We start from the raw sequence: 22,974 nt of genomic DNA, 5'->3' as shown, positions 1-22,974 counted from the left end.
GGTTGGGCCGCGGCTGGGACTGGGCCGGCGCGGGGCAGGAGAAGGATCGCGGCCGCAGCCGGGAGACACTGGGCGGCTGGCGACTCCGAGCCTCGCAGGCCACCAGCCGAGCCAGCCTCGACCTTCCCCCCAGCGCCCCCGCCTCTGAGTCGTTGCCCGCCGGGCCGGGCCGGGCGTGATGCGCCGCGGTACCCCTGTCCTGGCCGCTGGCCGCCGCCGCCGTCGCCGCTGAGACCCCAGGACCCCCCCCGTGACACCGCAGCTATGGAGAGCGGCCCACATGCGGAACCGGGTGTCGGCGCACCCCCAGGTACGCGGGGAGCCACGCAGAAGCGAGAGAGCAGGGAGGTCGAGGGGCCTCAGGGAGGCCGAGGATGAGGCCGGCCCGCGGGGCGAGGACCCCTCCCCCGCCGCGCCCTCTGACCACTTGGAAGTTTAAAAATAAAGGCTGCGGCGGCGGCGGCGGCTCCGGGCCACCGACGCATCTTCTGACAGCTGCCCCCTCCCCCACCCCGGGCGCTGGGACGCACTGGGCGGCGGGATCCGCGGGGACCCGGCTCCAGAGTTGTTCGGTGACCCTTCCGCCCCAGCCCAGCGCCACCTCGGCTTCCCCGCCCCCACTCCCCTTCCCGATCCACCCCAGGCCCTGAGGATCCTTTTCTACTGTGCTGGGGTGTCTGTCCTCCTCCTCATCCCCAGTGGGCACATGTGACCCCAGCCTGACTGTGTGTGTTGGGGGTCCAGATTCTTAGGCCTGGAGCCCAGCATACCGAAGCCTAGGCCCTGGCGCCCCTACGCCCAGGCCCTGGCCCAGACCTCTCCCCCACCCCATCCCTCCAGCTGCCGCGCAAAGGGCCTGTTGCTGCTGCGGGCCGGCGGGGAGGGGAGGGGAGGGGGGAGGTCTCTAGTGGCGGCTGCCAAGTAACCCGCCGGATAAAGGCGAGGGGGAGGGGGAGGCGGCATTGTTTGGGGCCAGGGCGGGAGCTGGGGAGTGGGCCGCCTCCCCTGCAGCCTGGCCTCCTCCGGAGCCCACCCAGACCGATTTGGGGAGGAAGGGGACAGAAGTAAATCTGCTTATCCTGCCGCCCTCCTTCCCAGCCTCTCTGGGCCTGTCTCTCCCTGGAGAATGAGGTGAGGGCTCAAGGCCGGCACTCCCGGGACCTGCCACATCATTCTTTATCCTGTGACTGTGGATACCTCCCCTCTTACACACACGTACACACACACACACACACTCACTCACTCTGCAGGCCCCAGACCATCAAAGCTTCCCTCCCCTACCCTCACCCCACCAACCACCAGTGCCCAGGACTTCTGCAAATCCCATTCGGATCTGGGAGCAGCTGATGAGGGGGTGGGGACAGGTTTCTGGTTGGGTCTCGTGTTGGAGGGAGGGGTTTCTCTTTCTCTTTCTTCCTGGAAGGGGAGGGAAGAGCATGATTACTGAGGACCCAAGTCCTGTTCCCACTGACTCAGGGGGGAGGTGGCCCCATCCCCACACCTCCATAGAGTCCTAGAACCTAATCCCCGTCACCTCCCTGCCCCCTGGGGCATGGGCCCAGGATGAAAAAGTGTCTCTGGGTGCGGAGAGCCCAGGACAAGGTGGAGCTGCTTGGCTGTGGGTGGGCTCCTCCCCATGCCAGTGTGGGTGCTTCAAGGGGACTGTGTGGGTGTGGGGGCTGGAGGACGAAGAGGGGAGGCTATCACACTGGTGTGGTTCAGGAGGTTTGTAGGCCCTGCTGAACAAGGCCGCTTGGGTCTGTCTGTCTCAGCTCTGCTGAGCCTGGGAGGGGACACACAGGGAGGCCCAGCCTGAGTCCACTGCATCTGCTTCCTGGCCCTCTGCACCTGACGGTCCCTGGCATTGTTGTGTACATTGGGGCCTGAATGGGGGTGGTGACTGGGCCATAGATGAGGACCTGAGTGGGTGGCTAGTTTATAATTAGGGCACTTGACTGTGATGCCTGGACTGAATATGAGGGCATGGGTGGGATGTGGTGGGGAGCCTGTATGGGGCCTGCATACAGGGTCCTGGATTAGGAATACTCTTCTATACGCAGGGGTCTATATGGAGTTACACGAGTACCTGGATTGGAATGGTGGCTGGTCCCTACACAAAGAGAAGTTGAAAGTGATAGGGGCTCCCTATGAGCCAAGGCTTCCTGGGAATAAAGGTTGTGCCCACTGCATGTGCCCTGTGAGAGTCTGAGACCTGGGTCTGAGACTCTGAGTGTGCATGACAGGCTACCTGTCCTTTTTGAGTTCCCTTTGCATACTGAGCATTAACAGGAGGTAGCGTGAAGTAGGGGACAAGTGTGGCACCTGCTTTTGGGTCAGAAGACCAGGATGGGAAGCCCAATGGGAAACCTAAGCCCAGGGTGGAAAGCTAAGCCATTTACTGGCTACTGGACTGGAGCAAGTGACTTACCTCCTGCAGACCCAGTTTATGCCCCTGGAAAATGGAGGTAGTGTTATCAACCTTGTGGAGTTAATGTGAGGGTTAGAAATGATGTACCTAAAGGAAGCTGGCACCCGAACACCCGCAATACAGTCTCATTACCATCATTATGGCTGTGCTCATCGGAACTCGTGCCAGCAGGGAGGTACGAAATGCAGGGGAGGCGGGGGCAGGAATTGGGAGTCGTTTTGCCTAGAAGTATAGACTCTGGTGTCAAACAGTTTAAGTCTCCACTTCATAACTTACTACTTTGTGACCTCAGGTAAGTTGCTTAACCTAAATCTAAAGTTTTCCCATCTGTAAAATGAGAATAATGCTAGAAATTATCATAGAGACATTGGGATCATTAAATTAGATGAACACAGAAAACATGTAGCCTAGTCTCTGGCATGTGGTTAGTGCTCAGTAAACACTAGCTATTTGTTTTTTGATGTTATTATTTTTAATTCCTGCGGAGGCCTGAGAAAGAGGTGTGATTAATGAGAACTTCAGGAGGTAAATAGGACAGAGGGCAAGGGGGAGGGGAGTTCTAGAAGGACATGAGCCAGGATGTGTCTGGGGAGAAGAGGGGTCCCCAGTACTTGGAGTGGGGCAGTGGGAGTAGAAGAGAGACGCAGGAGATGGGTGCAGCCAGCCAGCCGGCACACCCATGCTGATGCCCGCCATGTGCCAGCTTGGTGCTGGCTATGCAAACAGCAGAGAAGTGAATCAGACAGAGTGGCTACCCTCAGGGAGCTCCTGGCCCAGTGGGGGAGGCAGATGTGTTCACTGCAGGGAAACCCAGGTATAATGGTGATACACTGGACTTGGGCTCTGCTTGTGGAAGGTTTCAGAGGAGGCGGCATTTAAGGTGGAACTGACAGGATAAGGAGAAGTTGGTGAGGCTGGCACAATGCTCTCTACATATAGCAGCCAGCCTGGCTGGCACCTCCAACTGACAGCTTCTGTCCCTCCTTGGGCTGGTGGGCCCAGTAATGAGGCCTCTAATGAGCCCCTAATGTGCAGCCAGGCTTATGCAAATGAGGAGGAAGGGGCACTAGACCAGTTCCCCTCCCCTGCCTCTCAGGATGGGCATCAGCTATTGGAGGGGCAGGGCTGAGGACAGGGGAAGGAGCTGAAAGCAGGGCCCAGACTAGAGTGGTGGCACTTCAGGGCGGGTCAGGGCAAGTCTCAGATCTGACCAAGGCTGGAAGGTAGGCCACCAGCAGCTGGGAGCCATGTCCCTGGGTCCCTGCTGGGCCTTGGGGTCAGTGAGGGAGCCAAGGGGCCAAGCTCAGATAATGCAGCTTTGTTGGTGGTGGCAGCTCTGCCTGGCACCCCAGGGCACAGGCTTCAGCATCTCTTCCATCACTTCTCAGCTGCAGCTCTGCCCTGAGGGGAGCAGAGAGCAGGGAAAGGGCTAGAGAACATGGTATTGCTGCTCCCATTAGCACTCCTCACCAATTGTAAGAGGAGATATGGCCAGGAATAGACTCCCTGGTGAACCAACTTATTTCCCACTCCTATTTATTAAGGGCCTTCTCTGTGCCAGGCACAATGCTCAGCATGTCACATGCATTTGATCCTTAAAACAATCCCATGAGTAGGGACTAGTATTATCCCCATTTTACAGATGAGGCTCAGAGAGGCAAAATCACTTGCCTAAAGTCACACAGCTAGGAACTGTCAGAGTCAGGATTTGAACCCAGGTCCATCTGACTCTGAAGCTTCCGAACCTCTCTGCTGAATTATCAGGGCCAAGCTAGCTGGTGACAGAGTCTGGCCCACTTCCCTTGCATGACTGGTCTTGTGTGGGCATCTTGGTCTTGGGGACCCTATGATCTTTTCTCTGGCAGGCAGAGGTAGAACGGGTCCCCCCTGCATCCTGACAGGTTGGAGTCTGAGCAAGTCGGACCATAAGGAGGCCCTGGCCCCGGGCAGTGGTGACAGTCCAGCCAGTGGGCCATCCTCAGGCCTTGGCCTGAAGCTGGGCTTCTGCCCTTAGTATGTAGGCCTCATCTGGGCAGCCCTGCTGGGGCTGAGGGAGGGCTGTGGTGGGGCCCGCGGGATGGGGTCATTTCCTGCCGCCTAAAATAACAGGAAGTGGGTGCTCCTGATTGGAGGCTGGGAACAATGGCTGCCAACAGGCCAGAGAGCTCCTTCAGATCTGCAGTCTCAGTTGGGTTCCCCGGCTTTGTCACCCACAGAGGCCCGTGGCCTGGCCCCAGTGCCCTGCTGCCAAGGGTTCTGTGGCCCAGGTTCTGAGGACCGCTGGAGCAGGCTACCCTCCTCCTACTTCACTCCCTCTCAGAGCTGGCTCAGCTTTGTCCAAGCCGGGAGTAATGCCGCTCCCTAAGGTCCCCCTCTGTCCCAGCCCCACAATCAGGCATCCCCCAGGGTTCGTCCTTCCTGCCCACCTTCCATCCTCCAGCCCAGATCTTTCCAGGAGAGGAGACCCAGGAGGCTGCCCCCTTTAGGTAGCAGAGTGCAGGTACAGGCTGTCACCCTGACTCGGCTCCAAACCCCAGCTTTGCTACTCGCCAGCTGTGTGACTTAAGCAAGTGTTTTAATGTCTCTGAATCTATTTCCTCATTTGTAAAATGGGGTAATAATATCTACTTCATAGGATTGTGGTGAAGATGAAATGGACTGATGTGTTTAAAGTGTTTAGCTGTGCCTGACACAGCACTAGCTGTTGCTGCTAACTGGACTTTCCCTGGGCGCAGGTAAAGGAGTGCCCAGAAGGGGCAGGGCAGGTGTGACCTGGATGAGGCTGTATAAATATACTGGGGACATTGTGTCTCTGAGTGCTGGGTATGTGTCTCTGAGGCTTTGTCTGTGCCTTGAAGGGGGTGCCTGGTTCTGTGTGTGTGCGTGTGCATGCCTGAGGATATGTGTGTGTATGTCTCTGAGGGTATGTGTGTATGTGTGTGTCTGTATAGAGTTCAGAATCCCAGTAAGTCCGTTTTCTGTGAGTATGAGACAGAGAGAAGAATGTGTCTTCTCTCTTGCCATTGTGTGGCTCTGTCCTCCTTGTCTGGGTGTCTCGCTGTCTCTGTGGTGTGTACTCTCTGTCTCTCTGTGTCTTTGCCCCTCTGTTGGCCTCAGTGTCTTCATTTGTCTGGTCTAGTGCTGCCACCTAAGGAGCTGCTTCAAGAGCCAGGAGGGCTCTGGCTAGAGGTGCTCATCTCTGTCCTGTTTCCTTTCTCTGCCTCATGCCTCTGCTTCCCCATGCTCCCCGCCCAGGGGTGCTGTCTGTGCACCCCTTCTCCGCCAGCTCCCCCCTGGGCACTCCCTTGCTCTGCCCCCTGGAGGAGGGCCACTCTCCCCAAACCGCTGTCCAGGTGCTTCACTTCCTGACTCCTGGTGGCCAGCCTGGGCAGGAGCCTGCCTTCCCTGCATTCCTGCGCTCTGAGCTCAGTGCCTGCCCGCCCCACCTGCACCCTTCACCATCATTGGGGAACCTCCCTAGGGGAACTACCGAATCATTTCCTTCTTTGGGGAACAGGCAGGAGCCTTGGGGAGGGGTGACGTGACGCCTCCCAGAAATAGTGTGACATAAGGGTTTTGTCATCAGACAGCCTTGGGTTCAAATCCTACCTCTGACACTGACATGAGCAATTCGCTTAACCTTACTAAGTAAGTTTCTCACCTGTGAGATGAGGGTGCTTCATAATACTTTCCCCTTAGGGCTGTCATAAGAATTAAATGAGATGAGGGAAAGTGCCTAGTATATGGTGGGGCTTCAGTAAATTAGTTTGTTTCCCTTCCTAGGCTTAGGAGCTGGCAGGGCACACACAGGGCCCTGATATGATCAAGACATGTAGGGTTTGAGAGGCTAGGTTTTGGAGCAGGTTGGGGTTTTACTATGTTTCCACAGTCCATCTATCCATCCATCCATCCATCCATCCATCCTTCCATCCATCCATCCTTCCTTCCATCCATCCATCCATGCATCCAGGTGTTCATTAAACAGACACAGAACTCCTGCTCTGTGCCAGGCAGGTCTTGTATCAGGCTCTGGGCTGCAAGAAGGATTAAGACCCAGGCTCTTCTCTCAAGGAGTTCTCACACTGCTGGGGGCAGGGACAGCAGGCAAACAGAATAGCCAGACTGAGTTATCAGTGTTGCGAGAGGAATATTTGGCCCGGCAGCAGTTGCTGGGGTGGGAGGAGGAAGAGATGAGAAGAAAAGACTGCCAGCTCCCAGAGGGTGGAGATGGGGAGTAAGCACCCTGAGACATGTGACAGGCCCTCTGAGAGACTTCGCCCTGATCGCTCTGCAGATCCCGGCCGCAATCCCTCTTGGTCAGACAAGACTTATTGACCCTACCACCAGCTCCTGCACCTTTGCACTGCTAAGGCTCTTTGTGCCAAGAAATAAATACAAACTATCTGTCTCTTACCCAGTTCTTAACAAATACTTCTGGTATATATCAATGTAGCAAAAATAAAACTAACAGTGGCTAAAACCTCACAATCTGACACACACCAAAAATAAAATAAAATGAAGTGGCTGAAGAATTACATTTGATGATTGAAAATGGAAATAATCAGAAATTGCTTTAACCATACCGGGTAGATAATTAACCAAGGAATTAATTTAGCTTAATATAATTTGTTCCAGATAACACTGTCCCAATGACATTTCATCCGGGTTGGCGTATTTCTGAGGAAAATATTTGTGTTCAGGGTCAATAGTTCGTCAGGTCAAAAGAAGAGTTCCAAATGTCCTGTTTGCCTCTCAAGAAGTCTTTGTTGTTGATCTGCTGGAGTAAACAGTCATTATTATTTTTATTAACTTCTACCTGAGTGCCTTATCTAGGAAGCTGTCCAAACTCAATTGAGATGGAGTTATTTTGCTTCCCTTCAAGTGTTTATCCCTTTGCAATAAATTGCCACATGGATTTACTCATTGTTAAAGTAAAAACCTCCTTCTCTATGCACCTGCTTTAGGCTAGGGTGGCTTCCTAGTATAGCACTTTATTCTCATTCAGCAGCCTTTTGTGACCGTCTTGATGTACTTGGCACTGCGGTAGCTGCTGGTGATGCAGCAGTGAGCAAAGCAGACGTGGCCCAGCCCTTTCCACAGTCTGTGAGGAGGCTGACAATAACCAAAGAGCTACACAAGCAAGTTGTGTACAACTGTAAGTCACAGTACTCCAAACAAGAGGCACATGAAGCCATGACTGTATATAGTGAAGGAATTTGTCCTGATCGGAGAGGCCAGGGAAGGCCTCCCTGAAGAAATGATGACTGAGCTAAGATCTGAAGGGTAAATGAGAGTTAAGTAAGAAAAGAGGGGAAAGAGCATGTGCAAAGACCCCATGGCAGAGAGAGGATGGATGGTTATCAGAATTAAAAGATCAGTGTGACTGGAGTATGCAAAGAGCGAGCAGGGAACAGGGTAGGAGAGGAGATTCAAGAGGTGTGGGGGAGGGAGACAGGGACTTCAGACTGTGCCAGCCTTGTGGCTTGGGTTCAAGAATTTTGTCTTTATCTTCAGAGCAATGAGAAGCCACTGAGAAGTGTCCAGTGGCGAAGAGTACCATGATCAGATTTGCGTTTGGAAACAATTACTCCACCTGCTCCACGAAGAGCAGAGTGGGAATGAGTGTGGGTAGAGCAGTGGGAGGACTTTGCAGTCATCCAGGTAAGAGAGATGATGATGATATCTGCCAGGGTGGAGTTCATTGATTTATTCATTCAGCAAATAATTGTGGAGTACCTATGTGCCAGGCTCTGTGGGTCTTGGAGATAGAACAGCTAACAAAAGAGACAAAAATGTGTGCCCTCATGGAGATTATCTTCTGGGGGTAGGAGACAGTGTTAAAATGGTGTTAATGCTTATGGAGCAAAATAGAGTTGGAAAGGGGAGGGAGACTTCTATGGCAGTTGGTAATTTTAAATAGGGGGTCAGGGAAGGCTTCACTGAGAAGGGACATTTGAGTAAAGTCCTGAAGGAGGTGAGGGAATGAGACACACGGAATCTGGGGGCAGAGAATTCTCGGCAGAGGGAACAGTGAGTGCAAAGCCCTGAGGCAGGAGTGAGCCTGGCACAAATAAGGAACAGCGGCCGGAAGAGACTGAGCAGGGGGAGAAGAGGAGGAGGAGATGAGGTCCAAGAAGTAATGAGCTGGAGAGGGAGGATCCTGAAGGGCCTTGGAGGCCATCGTGGTGCTTCTGGTTTTTCCTCCAGATGGGGTGTCTTTGGAGGATTTTGTTAGAAGAGTGATTCAATCTGACTTATTTTTAAACAGAATCACTGCTGCTGCGTTGAGAAAAAAAATTAAAAGGGAACAAAGAATGGCAGCAGGGAGTCTTTTATAAGGGATGACAGTGGCTGGACCAAGACGATAAAAGTGGAAACAGTGAGAAGTGGTTGGATTCAGAATATGCTTTGCACATAGAGCCAAAAAGATTTACTGAGAGATTAGATGTTGGGTGTGAGATAAGAAAGGATTCTAAAATGACTCCAAGATTTGTGGCCTGAGAAACTGGAAGGACAGGGTTGCCATTGCCTCAGATGGGGAAAACTGGGGGAGGACCAGAGTTTTTGGGGGGAATAGGAGGAGCTCAGTTTTGGATGTGTTAAATTTGGGGTGTGTGTAAGACATGCAAGGGTGTCAAGTAGGGAGGTGCATGAGCGAAACTGGAACTCGAGGGAGAGGTCTGGGCTGGAGACACAAATTTGGTTGTCATCAGCAGGGAGATGGTATTTAAAGCCGTGAGTCTGGATGAGATCACCAAGGGAGTGCGTGGACGCAGGGAAGAGATGAGGTCCTCCTCTGAGCCCTGGGGCGCTCCAGCACAGAGGTTAGGAAGTTAAGGAGGGAGCAGCACAGAAGACTTGAGAAGTCACAGTCAGCAAGGTAGAGGGAAAACCAGGATGGTGTGTTGTCTTCAAAGCCGAGTGAAGAAACTGTTCAAGGAGCACCAAGGGAGCCACTGTGTCCAGTGAGGCTGATAGGTTAGCAAGACGAGGACCGAAAAATGGCTGCTGATTTAGCAATGTGGAGGTCATCGGTGACCTTGAGAAGAGCAGTGTCATGGAGCACTGGGAGCGAAGGCTTAACCCACGTGGGCTATTATGGCAGAGATGGGGAGAAGTGGATGGATTCTTCCGGGCAGGTGCCACTTACTGAGCCCCAGCCAGGTGCCAGAGATGATGTACCTACTCCCAACAACTCAGTGAGGACACCGAGGCTCAGCCAGGTTCAGGGCTTGTCCCAGGTCCCACAGCAGAGCTGGGATTCCCTAGTCAGGCCTGTCTGACTCTGAAGCCTGAGACCTTGCCGCTTTGCTGCATCTGACACCTGGGTGCAGGTCCTTCCAGGCCTCCTCCTCCTCCTCCCAGGCTCTCTTCACATGGCTAGTCAGGACGTAGTGGGAGATTCACTGTCTTGCCTGGTGGGTGTGATTTGCCTAGGTGTAGACAAACACCCGCCTACCCGCTTTCCTTGCAACACCTGCAGCACGCACAGGTGCTGGGAGAATGGCAACAGACAGGCCTCACCCTCAGCCTTCAAGCTTAGTACTTACACACCTAGGCCTTTTGGCCCCAGACAGTCCTGGGTTCAAATCCTGCCTCTGCCACATAGTGGTTCTATGACCCTGGGCAAACGCCTCAGTGGGGTAAGCTTTGGTTGTCTCATCTGTGTAATGGAGACAAGAATCTCTGCCTCTCAGAGTTCATATGAGGGATGCAGGATGGGGACACAAAGGACCTAGCTCACTCTTGGTACATAGTAAGCACTCACTAAAATGTTGCCACCAGTTTTATTGCACATTGGAGTTGGAGTGGAGTTTGCAGGTAGCTGGGAAATAGACTAGCAGTGACCAGGCCGCCTTCTGGAGTTGGCATGGGAAGAGGTAGGTGGACTATCATGGGGCCTAGGGGCTGAGTTGGAGGGGCCACTGGGGAGGCAGGGCATTAGCTGGGCCTTTTGCCTGGAGCCCAGGAAGCTGGAGCGGAGGGAATGAGGGGAAAATAGTGTGAGCCTCAGATAATTTCATTGCATAACATGTATGACCTCATACTGCCTCAAACAGAAGCAGGAGGGTGTAATGGGTTAGAGCATGCACTCTGGTAACAGATGCTGGGTTCAAGTCCAGGCTCCTGAGTGACCTCAAATTATTTTACTTAACCTCTTTTTGCTTTGCTTTCCTCATCTGTATGAAAGGGCTATTTATCGTGCTTCCTTGTTACGTAGTCAGTGAGGATTAAAACTAATACGTGTGAAATGCTTTGAACATAGGAAGCTCTCGAAAAATATATAAATGTTAATGGTTATTGTTATCACTAACACTCATCACATTCCTGTAAGGCAGGTACTATCTACGTTTTATAGAAAAGGAGCTGTAGCCCAGAGAGGGTCTGTAACCAGCCCAAGGTCACACAGTTAGTGGGGAAGCCGGAATTCATATTCAAATAGTCTGCCTCTGGACCCCATACTCAACCACTGGATACCCGTCTGCCTGAAAAAGTTGCCCAGAGTCCCAAAGGCGACTCCTTGGGAGTGTCCTCTCCCTGCACACACGTTGTCACCCACAGAGATGGAGAGTTTGTCACCCCGAGAGGGCCAGAGTGCCCAGAGCAGAGGACCTAGTATGGTGGAGGCACATGGTAAGAACGAAAAATGCTTCCTTAGATTGACCTTCCCATGGATCCTGGCCCTGCTCCCTAAGCCCAGGTCAGTGCCTGTGTCCCCACTGGTCCTCTCAGTACCCAGAGGGTAGCAACAGATGTCACCAGGGCTCAACATGCAAGGGCTTCTCTTTGGCAGCTTCATAAGACCCACAGGAAAAGGGAGACAAGTGTTTGCTGGCACATGAATTGGGCCAGGCTCTTTTCTGACATCCCTACTGGCTTGGACTCATTGTTCCCATTTAACAGATATGAAAACTGAGGCTCAGAGAGGTTGAGTGGCTTGCCCAAGGTTACCTGCTGGGGAAGGAGGCCCTTCCTTCCTGTCTTAGGGTGGTAAAATCAGAATTGGGCTCTCATCTGACTGACTCTGAAGCCTGTCTTCCAACTGTCCCATAATGTACATGTGCTCACATGTATGCATATACATGTACATACCAAAAATGTGGCTTCATTACTTGGCACTTTGGTGTTTTTTACAGGGACCCTGAGATATTAATGTCTTAAAAGAAGAAATACAGAGTTGGGAAAGAAGAAAAAGATTACAAAGTGGATGTAGCTGGTTGCCCACCCCATTGGGAATTTTTGCAGCTTGGGCATCCCCCTTGTCCCCATGCTTATGTTCCTCCTCTTGGCCAGTCCCATGTGCTCAGCACTGGCACCCTCTAAGCACCAGGCCTTGGGTTGGGCACCGTGACCCCGAGGCAAAGCAGAAAATCGAGGGAGGCAGACGTGGAAACCAGTCATTACCATTTGATGCACTAATAAGTGCTACAAACTTTTTCTCGGTTTTTCCAATACACCCTGCTCCCTTTTGCCCCTTTGTAAACACTCTTCTCTCTTTTTTTTTTTTTTTTGTGAGGAGATCAGCCCTGTGCTAACATCCGCCAATCCTCCTCTTTTTTTGCTGAGGAAGACGGCCCTGGGCTAACATCTGTGCCCATCTTCCTCCACTTTATATGGGACGCCGCCACAGCATGGCTTGCCAAGCAGTTCGTCGGTGTGCGCCCGGGATCCGAACCAGCGAACCCCGGGCCGCTGCAGCGGAGCGCGCGCACTTAACCGCTTGCGCCACCGGGCCGGCCCCAAAAACACTCTTCTCTTTGCCAGAACCCTCTCCTCCTTGGTTTGCCAATTCTAGCTCATCCTTTAGATCTCAGCTTGGTTGTTACTTTTGCAGGAAGCCCCCCAAAATGTAGGTTAACCATCTCTGCTCTGCTATCCCAAGACATAGTACTTATCCTCTACTGTAATTGCCTAGCGATTTGTCTGTCTGCTCTGCTAGAGTGTGGGCTCCACAGAGGCAGGGGCCATGGCCATGTTCTCACCATTGTATCATTAATATCTGGAACAGAGCTTGGCCCATAGAAGGGGCTCAGTAAACATGTCGAATGAATGAATGAATGTCAATTGGACGAGAGAGCGCTACATGTTGAATTGATGGCAAAGGTGTTCTATCTGACTCTCTTTCCTCTCTTGTGTTGGTTTTCCAGCTGTGGCAGCCAGAACACCCCCAGAGCCAAGACCTTCTCCAGAAGGTGACCCCTCCCCACCGCCACCACCACCACCGATGTCAGCCCTGGTTCCCGACACTCCCCCGGACACCCCTCCTGCCATGAAGAATGCCACTAGCCCTAAGCAGCTCCCAATGGAACCAGAGAGCCCCCCAGGGCTGATAGATCCTAGGCCAGCCCCCCAGCAGGAAGAGTCCCCTTTCTCAGAAGTGAAGAGCAGAGGACCCACCCCTCCAGCCATAGGCCCACAGGATGCCAGGCCTCCTCGAAGGAGCAGCCAGCCATCCCCAACAGCAGTGCCAGCCTCCGACAGCCCTCCTACCAAGCAAGGTGTGTGTGATGTCCCTAGTCCTGGTCCCAAACCCCTTAGCTCAGGGTCCCAGCCCTGGATGATGCCACTGGAGGGAATCTCCTTTGCCCTGGAGGAGATGGGAGAAGGGATGGGGAGGAGGCCTGCGGGGAGGGCCCTGAGGCTGACTGCCCTTTAGGGGGAGGCTCTTGACTTAAGTCTGTTCTTATTCCCTCTACTAAGATGTAAAGAAGGCAGGAGAGAGGCACAAGCTGGCAAAGGAGCGGCGAGAAGAGCGGGCCAAGTACCTGGGTGAGTGAGTGGGAAGCATCGTCATCTTCTTCACCATCATCACCATCAACATCCTATTAATAACACTAACCATTTGGAACACTTCAATACGTGCACTAAGAGCAGTATGTGCGTTGTCCCATTTAATCCTCTCCAGCCATTTTGAGGCTGAGGAAACAGATGCTCAGAAAGATAAAATCATTTGCCAAAGACGCACAGATAGTGAGTAGCTGAGATTCAGACCCAGAAAGCTCATCTCACCACAAATCCCATGCTCTTATCACAATACATACATGGAAATCTGTCCGTCAGGCCCCCAAGTGAGACAGGGATCTGGCACTGAAGAACTCATTCCTCCTTCAGCACCAAGAGACTCTCAATGGGGGAGAAACAGGCCTCCCATCAGGAAAGCCCTCACTCTGAGGCCTGAGCCCATCTTCAGGAAGCCGTTCAATCTGAGGGGGGAGTCTGAGAGTGGAGGCACCTCCCCCCCAAGCAGGCAGGAGAAAGACCCACCTGGGGCTGGGGTAACAGGGAAGGCTGGCCACTGCAGAACCCCTGACACCCTCCGGGCTCCTTTCCCACAGCGGCCAAGAAGGCGGTGTGGCTGGAGAAGGAGGAGAAGGCCAAGGTGCTGCGGGAGAAGCAGCTCCAGGAGCGCCGGCGGCGGCTGGAGGAGCAGCGGCTCAAAGCCGAGCAGCGCCGAGCGGCCCTGGAGGAGCGGCAGCGGCAGAAGCTGGAGAAAAACAAGGTGCGTCCGTGCTGCTTTCTGCCTGGGTATGCGTGGATCCGTGTACATTTGTGCGCACGCATCTGTACACTGGCTCAGTGTGTGCACACAGCTGTGTTCAAAACTCTGCGTCATCTGTGTCTACGTGGTCCTGTCTGTGTTCACATCTACAGTTGGGTCCCTGGTCACACTACATCTGGGCATCTGAGACTGCAGACATGTTCAGTTCTGTACACGCCAGGGTGGGCACTTGTAGCCGTGCGCTGTCAGTATGCGTTATTTGAGTGTGTGCCCTGGGTGTGTGTGTTTGTATGTATGCAGAGATGTGTCTGTGTGAGTGTGCTGAGCTCCACGACATGAGGAGAGTCCTGGCTTGAGCCCCAGTGAGGAAATGAAGGGAAAGGTGGCCTGGCCCTGCCCAGGGGGCCTCAGGCTGGAAGGAAAACATAGCCCCAAGGTCAGGACCCTCAGAGTCAGGGGGATGTGACCCGCCTTGGAGCCCCAGGCAGGGAGAGTCCCACCCCATCTTCAGAGAAACAGCTCATCCCCTCAGGAAATGACTCAAGAACAGTGAAAAGCTCCCCAAGAACAAGTTGAAAGGGATCTGTTGCAAATGGTCTTGAATCATGGCAAGGATTCAGTAACCTTGGTTACCTGCAATGAGTCAGAGAAAACTTCTTGGGTTGAGAGAGCCATTGTCACAGGAGAGAGGGGCCTTTTTCCCAGGTATGGTGAATGATTCTGAGCCTAGACCTCTCCCCTCTCCCCCCTCCCCACCAGGAGCGCTACGAAGCAGCCATCCAGCGGTCAGTGAAGAAGACGTGGGCCGAAATCCGGCAGCAGCGCTGGTCCTGGGCAGGGGCCCTGCACCACAGCTCCCCAGGACATAAGACCAGTGAGTGGGCTGAGGGGCTAGGGGTGGGTGGGCGAGGCTGGGGCCTGAGGAGCAAGGGAAAGGAGCAGCTTCAGTGCAAGGAGCTGGCAGCTCCCTGCGGCAGGTATGCCTTGCTTCACATGACTTGTGTCTTCTGGAATGGTCTGTAAATCAAATTGTCCGTTCCCAAGGACTTCCACTCTCAAGTCAGAGATGGATTCTCTTCATTTAGTTTGCTCATCAAACCTCTGTCATTTTAGGATTAGTCTTCTTTACTCCTGTCAATTATTATTAGTTGATGATATATATAAAAGAGGACTTTAATGCCCTGCAGACACTGGATATTTAAAGAAAACTATCGCCCCCTTATGTACCTGTCTTGGAAGGTAGATTTTTGTGTCTGAGTTTTCTTCATGTAACGCCTTCATGGATTTTGATCTGATTCTTTGCTGGCATGTATGTACCTCTGTGTTCGGATGTCTTTATGTAATACCAAGGTTCAGAATAGCTAGCTGAGTATCTTAGTGTATGTGCTCATGGATCTGAGCATTGTGTATCTGCATATGTGTTTGCCTTGGTGTGTTTGTGGCCTGTGTACCTCAGTGAGGATTCCCGAGTCAGACAGAATTGTGTTAGAATACCAGCTCTGGCACTTGCGGTGTGAACCCTAACTTCTCAATGTCTCACTTTCTTCATCTGTGGAATGGGGATAACCATACTACTTGCCTCCGAGGTTGTAGGTAGATGTTTGGGAGGATCAAGTGAGGTAACAGGTGTGTGGTGCCCAGCACAGTGCCTGGTACATGGTAAGCATCCCACAAATGTTAGCTGTTACAAATACCATGATATGTTGCTTCAATATCTTTGTGCCTGTGTGCATCTGGGTCTGACACGTTATCTATTAGTGTTTGTGTTTCTGTATCTGTGCATGTCTGCACACACGTGTGCATGCGGAAGTACCTGTCACTCTAAATGCCCACGCCTGCATGTCTTTGTCTTCTTGTGTCCCTATGAATATGTGGATTTGTGCGAATGGCTGTGACTGTGGGTTCTTCTGTTTAGGACTGTCTTTGCATTTGTCCCAGTACGTGGGTGTTGTAGCCATAGCGCCTTGGCTGGGCAGTGTCACAAGTGCCAACACTGGGTGGTTGTGGGGGAGGGGTTGCAGTGTCCAGCCCTAGGGAATGGCTTCCAGGCCAGGAAGGCTGTAGTTTCTCTAGTTTTACTCCATCTCCTTCCTCTGTTCCTTCTCCGTCGGCTCCCCCAATCCAGGTTGTCTCTGGTCACCTACCTCCCCTCCTCCTAGAGCCAAGTCTGCCTCCTCCTCCCCTTCCTAGCCTGCCCACTCCTCCCTCTCCCACCCTGCCCTTGGAGCATCCTGCATGGAAGGCCTCAGTGCCCCCCCTGGCTCCTGCCCGGCCCGGCCCTAATGCCGTGTCTTTTCCCCTCCAGGTGGGAGCAGGTGCTCCGTGTCGGCAGTAAACCTGCCCAAACACGTGGACTCTATAATCAACAAGCGGCTCTCAAAGTCCTCTGCCACGCTCTGGAACTCCCCCAGTAGAAGTAAGAGAAGGCCCAGCCCTCCTCCCTCCAGAGCCCCTTGTAGCCCCCACCAAGCCTTCTCCAGAGCTCAGCAAGAACCCCAGGTCCCTGGACCCTCACATACTCCAGATCTCCATCCCCACTCTACCCCACCCAGGGCTCTGCGCCCCTTGGGGGAGCCGGCATTTGGGTCTGGACCCTGAGGACAGAGGTGTGCCCTGCAGGGGAGGAGAACAGAGACAAAGGGCAGTGTCCCAGCAGGCAGAGAGCCTGGCAGGGGCCTCAAGAGCAGGTGGCGGGGGTGGGGGAGGTGGGGGAGTGGGAATGAGCAGGCAGCCTCATCTCCAACCACAGCCAGCTGGCCTAGGCCAGCCTTAGGCAGGTGGCCTTGCCCCTGAGTACCAGACTGGCCTGGGTGCTGTGTGGGTGGAGGGGGCCCCTTATTCTGGCTCCACCCTGGAGGGCCCATGCAACCTTGCCCTCTCTACCTTCAGAGGCCCAGCCATGGCTTTGGCTGGCTCCAGAGTTGTGACCAATCAGGGTGCCATGGCCCCTGTGTTCCCACCATGCTCTGGTGCTCAAATGTGAAGAGGCCATGATAGGAGTTATTTATAAGTTTCTCCAGCTTTTATTTGGTTGCTCTATTGCCTAGCAACCAAATCAGCTGCTGTACCAACCCCACCTGACTGAGCCTTAAAAATAACCCAGCAGCTGAGGGGACAGAGCAGGGTGGCCCAGGGCAGCCAGGCCCCCTAGCAGCCTCTCCCTGGCATGGGACGCCTAAAAGCTGGGACTTGCCTGAGTCAGAGGAGCACAAGGACCCTCACTGTCCCAAATCCATGGGGTCATGCCTCGCCAGGCCAGCCCTCTGAGAGCAGGAGGGGCAGAGCCCTACAGTGGGATGTGGGAGTGGGCAGTTGGGTCTTCCACCAACCCTGGGTAGCTCCTTTCTGTGCTCACAGTTCACAGCCCTTTCATCTGGGGACAGTAGTAGGAATGGACCCTCAAGTGATGCAGCAGGTTGCCCTGGGAAGTGTATTGTTGCCTGGGTCTGCAGTGGAGGTCAGACCTCAGAGTGGACAAGTGTGTTCCTTTGTAACTGGGGAGAGAGTCCTCCTGGGGGAGACTCCTTGGGTTTGCCATGGGGATGGTACCTGGCCATCCCCCTATGCCTTTGCCTGTCTCCTGTGGGCCCCTGCGGTGACCGGCTTCCCCTGGCATTCTCCCCCTAGATCGCAGCCTGCAGCTGAGCGCATGGGAGAGCAGCATCGTGGACCGTCTGATGACGCCCACCCTCTCCTTCCTGGCACGGAGTCGCAGTGCGGTTACACTGCCCCGCAACGGCCGGGACCAGGGTAGGGGCCGCGGCCCCGGGAGAGCCCCCGTGAGGGGCGGGACAGGGGCTAGCCTCGCGCGTGGGCCGCGCCCCGACCGCACTCATCCCTCCGCAGCCGTGCCAGTGTGCCCGCGCTCGGCCTCCGCCAGCCCCCTGACTCCGTGCAGCGCCCCCCGAAGCGCGCACCGTTGCGCCCCCGCCGGGGAGCGCCGCAAGCCCACCGCGGGGGCCAGCCCCGCCTCGGTGCGCCGCCGGCCCGAGGCCTCACCGGTGAGTGGTGGCGCAGGTGGGGACAGGGACCCCGGGCCCAGGGAGCCGCTGACCTGGGCTCCCCCTCTGTTTCCCCCTTCCCGCCAGGTACAGAAAAAGGAGAAGAAGGACAAGGAGCGGGAAAACGAGAAGGAGAAGAGTGCCCTGGCCCGCGAGCGCAGCCTCAAAAAGCGCCAATCGCTGCCCGCCTCTCCGCGCCCCCGCCTGTCCGCAGCTGCGGCCTCGGAGCTCAGGTGGGCGGGGCGGGGCGGGGCCGGGGCGCGCGTCACCAGGCCCTTCATTCATTCATTCATTCACTCAATATAAATATTTATTGGGCACCCACCTCTAGCATGAAAGCTCCTTTTTTAAAAAAATTTTTGTTTATTTTTTCCCTTTTTCTCCCCAAAGCCCCAGTATGTCATAGTTGCACATCCTTCTAGTTGCTGTATGTGGAACGCGGCCTCAGCATGGCCGGACAAGCAGTGCGTCTGTGCCTGCCCAGGATCCCTACCCCGGGCCGCCAGTAGCGGAGCGCACACTTAACCGCTAAACCACGGGGCGGCCCTAGCATGCAAGTTCCTTGAGGGCAGATTTTTTTTTTTTTTTTTTTGAGTGTTTTGATCACTGAAGTACGGTAGCACCTAGAACAGTGCCTGGCATCTGGCAAGCACCCAACGAATACCTGCTGAATGAATGAATGGACCTGCCGGGTACCCTTCTGGGCTCTGAGGACACTTCAGAGCCAAACCAGGCCTAGGTCTTGCTCGTATTACTCTTACCCGCTACTGGGGAGACAGATATTAATCAAAGAATCACAAATGACTATGTAATTACAAACTGCGATATATGCTCTAAAAGGAAGTTATATGGTTCTGTGAGAGCATATAAGGTGGGAGTGCTGACCTAGCCCCCCGGGGGGGGGACACTTCCCTGAGGAAGTGACTAGCTCAGAGTGTGTGTGTGTGTGTATGTGTGTGTGTGTGTGAACACTCTGTGCCCTCAAGGCCTAATTCTTCCCTTTTCTCTCAGTCCCAAATCCAAGGCCCGGCCATCCTCTCCCTCTACATCCCGGCAAAGGCCTGCCTCTCCCTGCCCCAGCCCAGGACCAGGCCACGCTCTGCCCCCAAAACCACCGTCCCCGCGAGGCACCACTGCATCACCCAAGGGGCGCGTTCGGAGGAAGGATGAGGCAAAGGAGAGCCCCTCAGGGCCTGAGGACAAGAATCAGAGCAAGGGCAAGGCCAGTGATGAGAAGGAGCCCGCAGCCCCGGCCTCGCCAGCACCCTCACCTGTGCCCTCACCCACCCCAGCCCAGCCCCAGAAGGAGCAGCCGGCAGCGGAGATCCCTGCAGGTGGGCATGGAGAGAAGCCAGCTTCGCCTGTGGAGGGGAGGTGGTCAGAGGTGTGGGCAGCCAGAGATGCCTAGGGACTGGGTGTTGGGAGACAGGAAGGGGAGGCTCCTGCCCTCAGCAGGTCCAGGCCCAGAACACAGGCCAAAGAGGAAGACCTCACCACTCTGAGTTGATGGCAGGTCGCCCTGAGGTCCAGCAAGCACGGGGCATGCAGGGGTGATGGAGATGCCTGTGCTGGTGTGTGCTGACTCCTGGTCTTGGATCTCACTCCAGATACTGCTGTCCTGGCCACACCCCCAGCCCCTGCTCCCCCGGCGACGCCTAGCAAACCCATGGCGGGCACCACAGACCGAGAGGAGGCCACTCGGCTCCTGGCTGAGAAGCGGCGCCAGGCCCGGGAGCAGCGGGAGCGCGAGGAACAGGAGCGGAGGCTGCAGGCAGAAAGGGACAAGTGAGTGTGCTCTCGGGGACAGAGGAGGCCCTTGTGGGGGCTGCAGAAGACGCACGGACGGAGCCCGAGTTCCCTCTGTCCTCCAGGCGAATGCGAGAGGAGCAGCTGGCGCGGGAGGCCGAGGCCCGGGCCGAGCGGGAGGCGGAGGCCAGGAGGCGGGAGGAGCAGGAGGCCCGCGAGAAGGCGCAGGCGGAGCAGGAGGAGCAGGAGCGGCTGCAGAAGCAGGTGCCCCTCGGGGCTGGGCGCGGGCGCCTCCTGGTGGCAGGCCGGGGGCTGGCCCGGAGGGAAAGCTGGAGTCCAGCTGCCTAAAGCTCCCCGGGGGTCTTTGGCAGAAAGAGGAGGCCGAAGCTCGGTCCCGGGAAGAAGCGGAGCGGCAGCGTCTGGAGCGGGAAAAGCACTTCCAGCGGGAGGAGCAGGAGCGGCAAGAGCGCAAAAAGGTGGGCGGGGCAGTGGGCGGGGCCAGCTCCGGGGCGGCGTCCAGGCTTCAGTTGGTGGGGCTGGGGGAGTGGACCCTGCCTTGGGCTTAGAGGGCGGGACAAGAAGGAGTTGGGGCGAGCTCTGGTTCCTGGCCTGGAAAGGACTGGTATGAGCCAGAAGGGCCCTGCGACTCGAGGACCGGGGCTGGCTGGGGGCAGGTTGGGGATTAGGGCGGGGCTCGGGCCTAACTGGTGTGGGGCCTCCAAACAGCGTCTGGAAGAGATAATGAAGAGGACTCGGAAGTCAGAAGCTGCTGAAACCAAGGTCAGGATTCCCGAAGGGCAGCGTTGGGAGGGGTGGTCGGGTGAGGAAAGGCATCCGGGGTTGGGTAGGAGGCTGTGGGGAGGCCGTCGGGGTCTGGGCTGGGCAGGGGGGCATTTAGCACCTCGGTCGGTGGGGCCAGATATCCCTTGAGTCTGACTGCTCTTCCTCTTCAAAGCAGAAGCAGGACAGAAAGGAGGCAAAAGCTAACAATTCCAGCCCAGGTAAAGGCCCTGTTCCCCTCATCTCCATCCCCTCTGCCACCCCATCCTCAAAGCTCCTCCTCTCACCGACCCCTAACTGATGGTCCGTACCTTCCCTGCTATAGACCCTGTGAAGGCCGGGGAGGCTCGGCCCTTGGGACTGCAGAAGGAAGCTGTACAGAAAGAGGAGCCGGCCCCCCAGGAGCCTCAGTGGAGGTACCGTCTCCCAGTCCCAAGGGCCCGGAGCAGGGAGGCAGGGTCAGGCTGGAGCTGTGGGGTACCTGGGCTGTCCTGGGATGGGAGGTGCCTGAGCGTTGGTCTCTGCATCCACAGCCTGCCAAGCAAGGAGTTGCCAGGGTCCCTGGTGAATGGCCTGCAGCCTCTCCCAGCACACCAGGAGAATGGCTTCTCCCCTAAGGGACCCTCGGGGGACAAGAGCCTCGGCCGAACACCAGAGACACTCCTGCCCTTCGCAGAGGCAGAAGCCTTCCTCAAGAAAGCTGTGGTGCAGCCCCCGCAGGTCACAGGTAGGGATCCCTGATCCTGGACCCACAGGCTTCCCTCCCAGCAGTCTTCCCTGGCTGCCCCAGCCTGCCCTCTCTTCCAGCTCTGCCAGAGGCCCTCTCACGCTCCACCCTGAAGACCCCCAGCCATCTGGGCTTGGATGCATGGTTTACCTGACATTTCCCCTCCCGCTTTTTTCCCAGAAGTCCTTTAAGGAGGACTTGGATCCAGGCACAGCTATGAGGGCTCCTCTGCGTCATCCACCAGGATGTCTGGAAGAAAAAGAGACAGAACAAAGCCGGAAGTGGCCTGGGCCCCCGGGGTGGGTCCTCTCTGTTATTTTTAATCTGCACCTTATAGACTGATGTCTCTTTGGCCGGAGCCAGACCCTCTCAGTGCATTCGTGTGCTCACATGCACAGACCGCCCCCCCCACATACACACACACACATACACTCACAGCCTCTCTGGCCTCCTCCCTTGGGGAAGGGCCGCCTGTAGATTTGCCTTGGTTTGGTGGGGTACAGTGGATGTGAATACTGTAAATAGCTTGTGCTCAGACTCCTCTGCGTGGAGGGGATGGGTGCAGGAGGCAGACCCTCCCAAGACTCCCTGGGGAGATCTTCCTCTCTCTATTTAACTGTAACTGAGGGGGAACCCAGGTCTAGGGATTGGGGGCACCTTGGGTCACAGGATACTGGTTGCTTTAGGGGTACCCGTGCCCCCTGCCCTCGCCTGGAATCAGTGTTATTGCATCTGATCAAACTTCTCCAGAAATAAAGTGAGAATAATTCTGCCAGTCCTGTCTATCCTTGGGGCTGGCGGTGGGCTTGGGAGCAGGTGGCCTCCTGAGTTCTAACAAGAAGGGCCCGGGAATATCTACCTTTACTTGCTACCAGCCTGTGGTCTTCCATTTAGTCATGAATTCATTCATTGATTCATTTAACAAATATGGTCCCATCTACTCTGTACCAGGCAGTGGGCTACGTGCTGGGGTTGCAGTAGTAGGAAAAGATGTAACCTCTGTTCTCATGGAGTTTACAGTCCAGCAGGTGAGCATCATAGACACTGTGAGTTGCCTACTCAACATCCGTTCCCATCGCCCCTTCCTCATTCCAAACAGAATCCTGATTTTGTTCAGGTGGCCATCTCCCTCCTGGATCCCACCCTGTGCATCAGCAGAGGTGGATCCTAAGCCCAGGGGTGAATCATGATTGTAATGAGCCAAAAATGATGGTCCCAAGCCCCTCATGAATGATTGGTTGAGGTATGAGCACGTGACACAATTGTAACCCACAGATATAAAGAAAAGCCTTCTGGGGTTTCTAGGAGTGGCTTCCTCACTTTTGAAAAAAAAATACCATGTGGGAGCCAGGCTCCAAGATGACCTCCCTGTGTCCCCCACCTCCGAGAGTTCACACCTGTGTAGTCCCTGCCCATGTTGTGCCAGGGCTGGGCCAAGTGACCGATGGTGTGTCATGTCTGAGATTAGAGCACAAAGACACTGCAGCTTCTGTCTTGGTTGCTCTTGCTCCTGGCTCACTTGCTCTGGAGGAAGGCAGCTGCCACAGTGTGAACAGCCTTATGGAGGGGCCCACGGACTGAGGGACTGAAGCCTTCTGCCAACAGCCACGTGAATGAGCTTGGAAGCGGATCCTGCAGCCCCAGTTAAGCCTTCAGATGACTTCAGCCCTGAAGTCAGCAGCTTGACAATAACCTCAGGAGAGACCCTTTGCCAGAACCAACCCGTTAAGCCACTCCTGGGTTTCTAACCCTGGGAAACTGTGAGATAATAAATGTTGTTTTAAACTGCTAA

The 22,974-nt window shown here is 55.1% G+C and overlaps 1 protein-coding gene across 8 annotated transcripts; it reads left to right on the top strand.

Annotated features, from left to right (window-relative positions):
- MAP7D1 (MAP7 domain containing 1) lies at nucleotides 1–22,974 on the top strand. Of its 8 annotated transcripts, none has more exons than XM_014784145.2 (18): nucleotides 2–310; nucleotides 12,577–12,927; nucleotides 13,130–13,198; nucleotides 13,765–13,928; nucleotides 14,688–14,802; nucleotides 16,234–16,344; nucleotides 17,556–17,678; nucleotides 17,775–17,929; nucleotides 18,017–18,162; nucleotides 18,941–19,263; nucleotides 19,537–19,714; nucleotides 19,801–19,939; nucleotides 20,047–20,151; nucleotides 20,402–20,455; nucleotides 20,631–20,676; nucleotides 20,781–20,871; nucleotides 20,989–21,182; nucleotides 21,363–22,974. In XM_014784145.2, the coding sequence occupies exons 1-18, from the start codon at nucleotides 265–267 to the stop codon at nucleotides 21,371–21,373; spliced, it is 2,421 nt and encodes an 806-aa protein (XP_014639631.1). In that variant the 5' UTR covers nucleotides 2–264; the 3' UTR covers nucleotides 21,374–22,974. The 8 variants fall into 8 exon arrangements, with proteins under 8 accessions (XP_004426009.1, XP_014639631.1, XP_014639634.1 ...); XM_014784146.2 differs by having other exon boundaries at nucleotides 3–310; nucleotides 20,634–20,676; XM_004425952.3 differs by having other exon boundaries at nucleotides 1–310; nucleotides 17,556–17,929.

The sequence above is a fragment of the Ceratotherium simum genome, chromosome 22 (genome assembly GCF_057802395.1).
Source record: "Ceratotherium simum simum isolate JZ-2026a chromosome 22, ASM5780239v1, whole genome shotgun sequence".
Lineage (NCBI taxonomy): Eukaryota > Metazoa > Chordata > Mammalia > Perissodactyla > Rhinocerotidae > Ceratotherium > Ceratotherium simum.
The sequence above is the reverse complement of the archived record's forward strand: the minus strand, read 5'-3'. Positions and strand labels throughout refer to the sequence as shown.

Coding starts and splice junctions, on each gene's coding strand:
- MAP7D1 (XM_004425952.3), top strand. CDS start 265: ATGGAGAGCGGCCCACATGCGGAACCGGGTGTCGGCGCACCCCCAG. Junction 311..12,576: donor GGGTGTCGGCGCACCCCCAG/GTACGCGGGGAG, acceptor TTGGTTTTCCAG/CTGTGGCAGCCAGAACACCC. Junction 19,264..19,536: donor GGCAGCGGAGATCCCTGCAG/GTGGGCATGGAG, acceptor ATCTCACTCCAG/ATACTGCTGTCCTGGCCACA.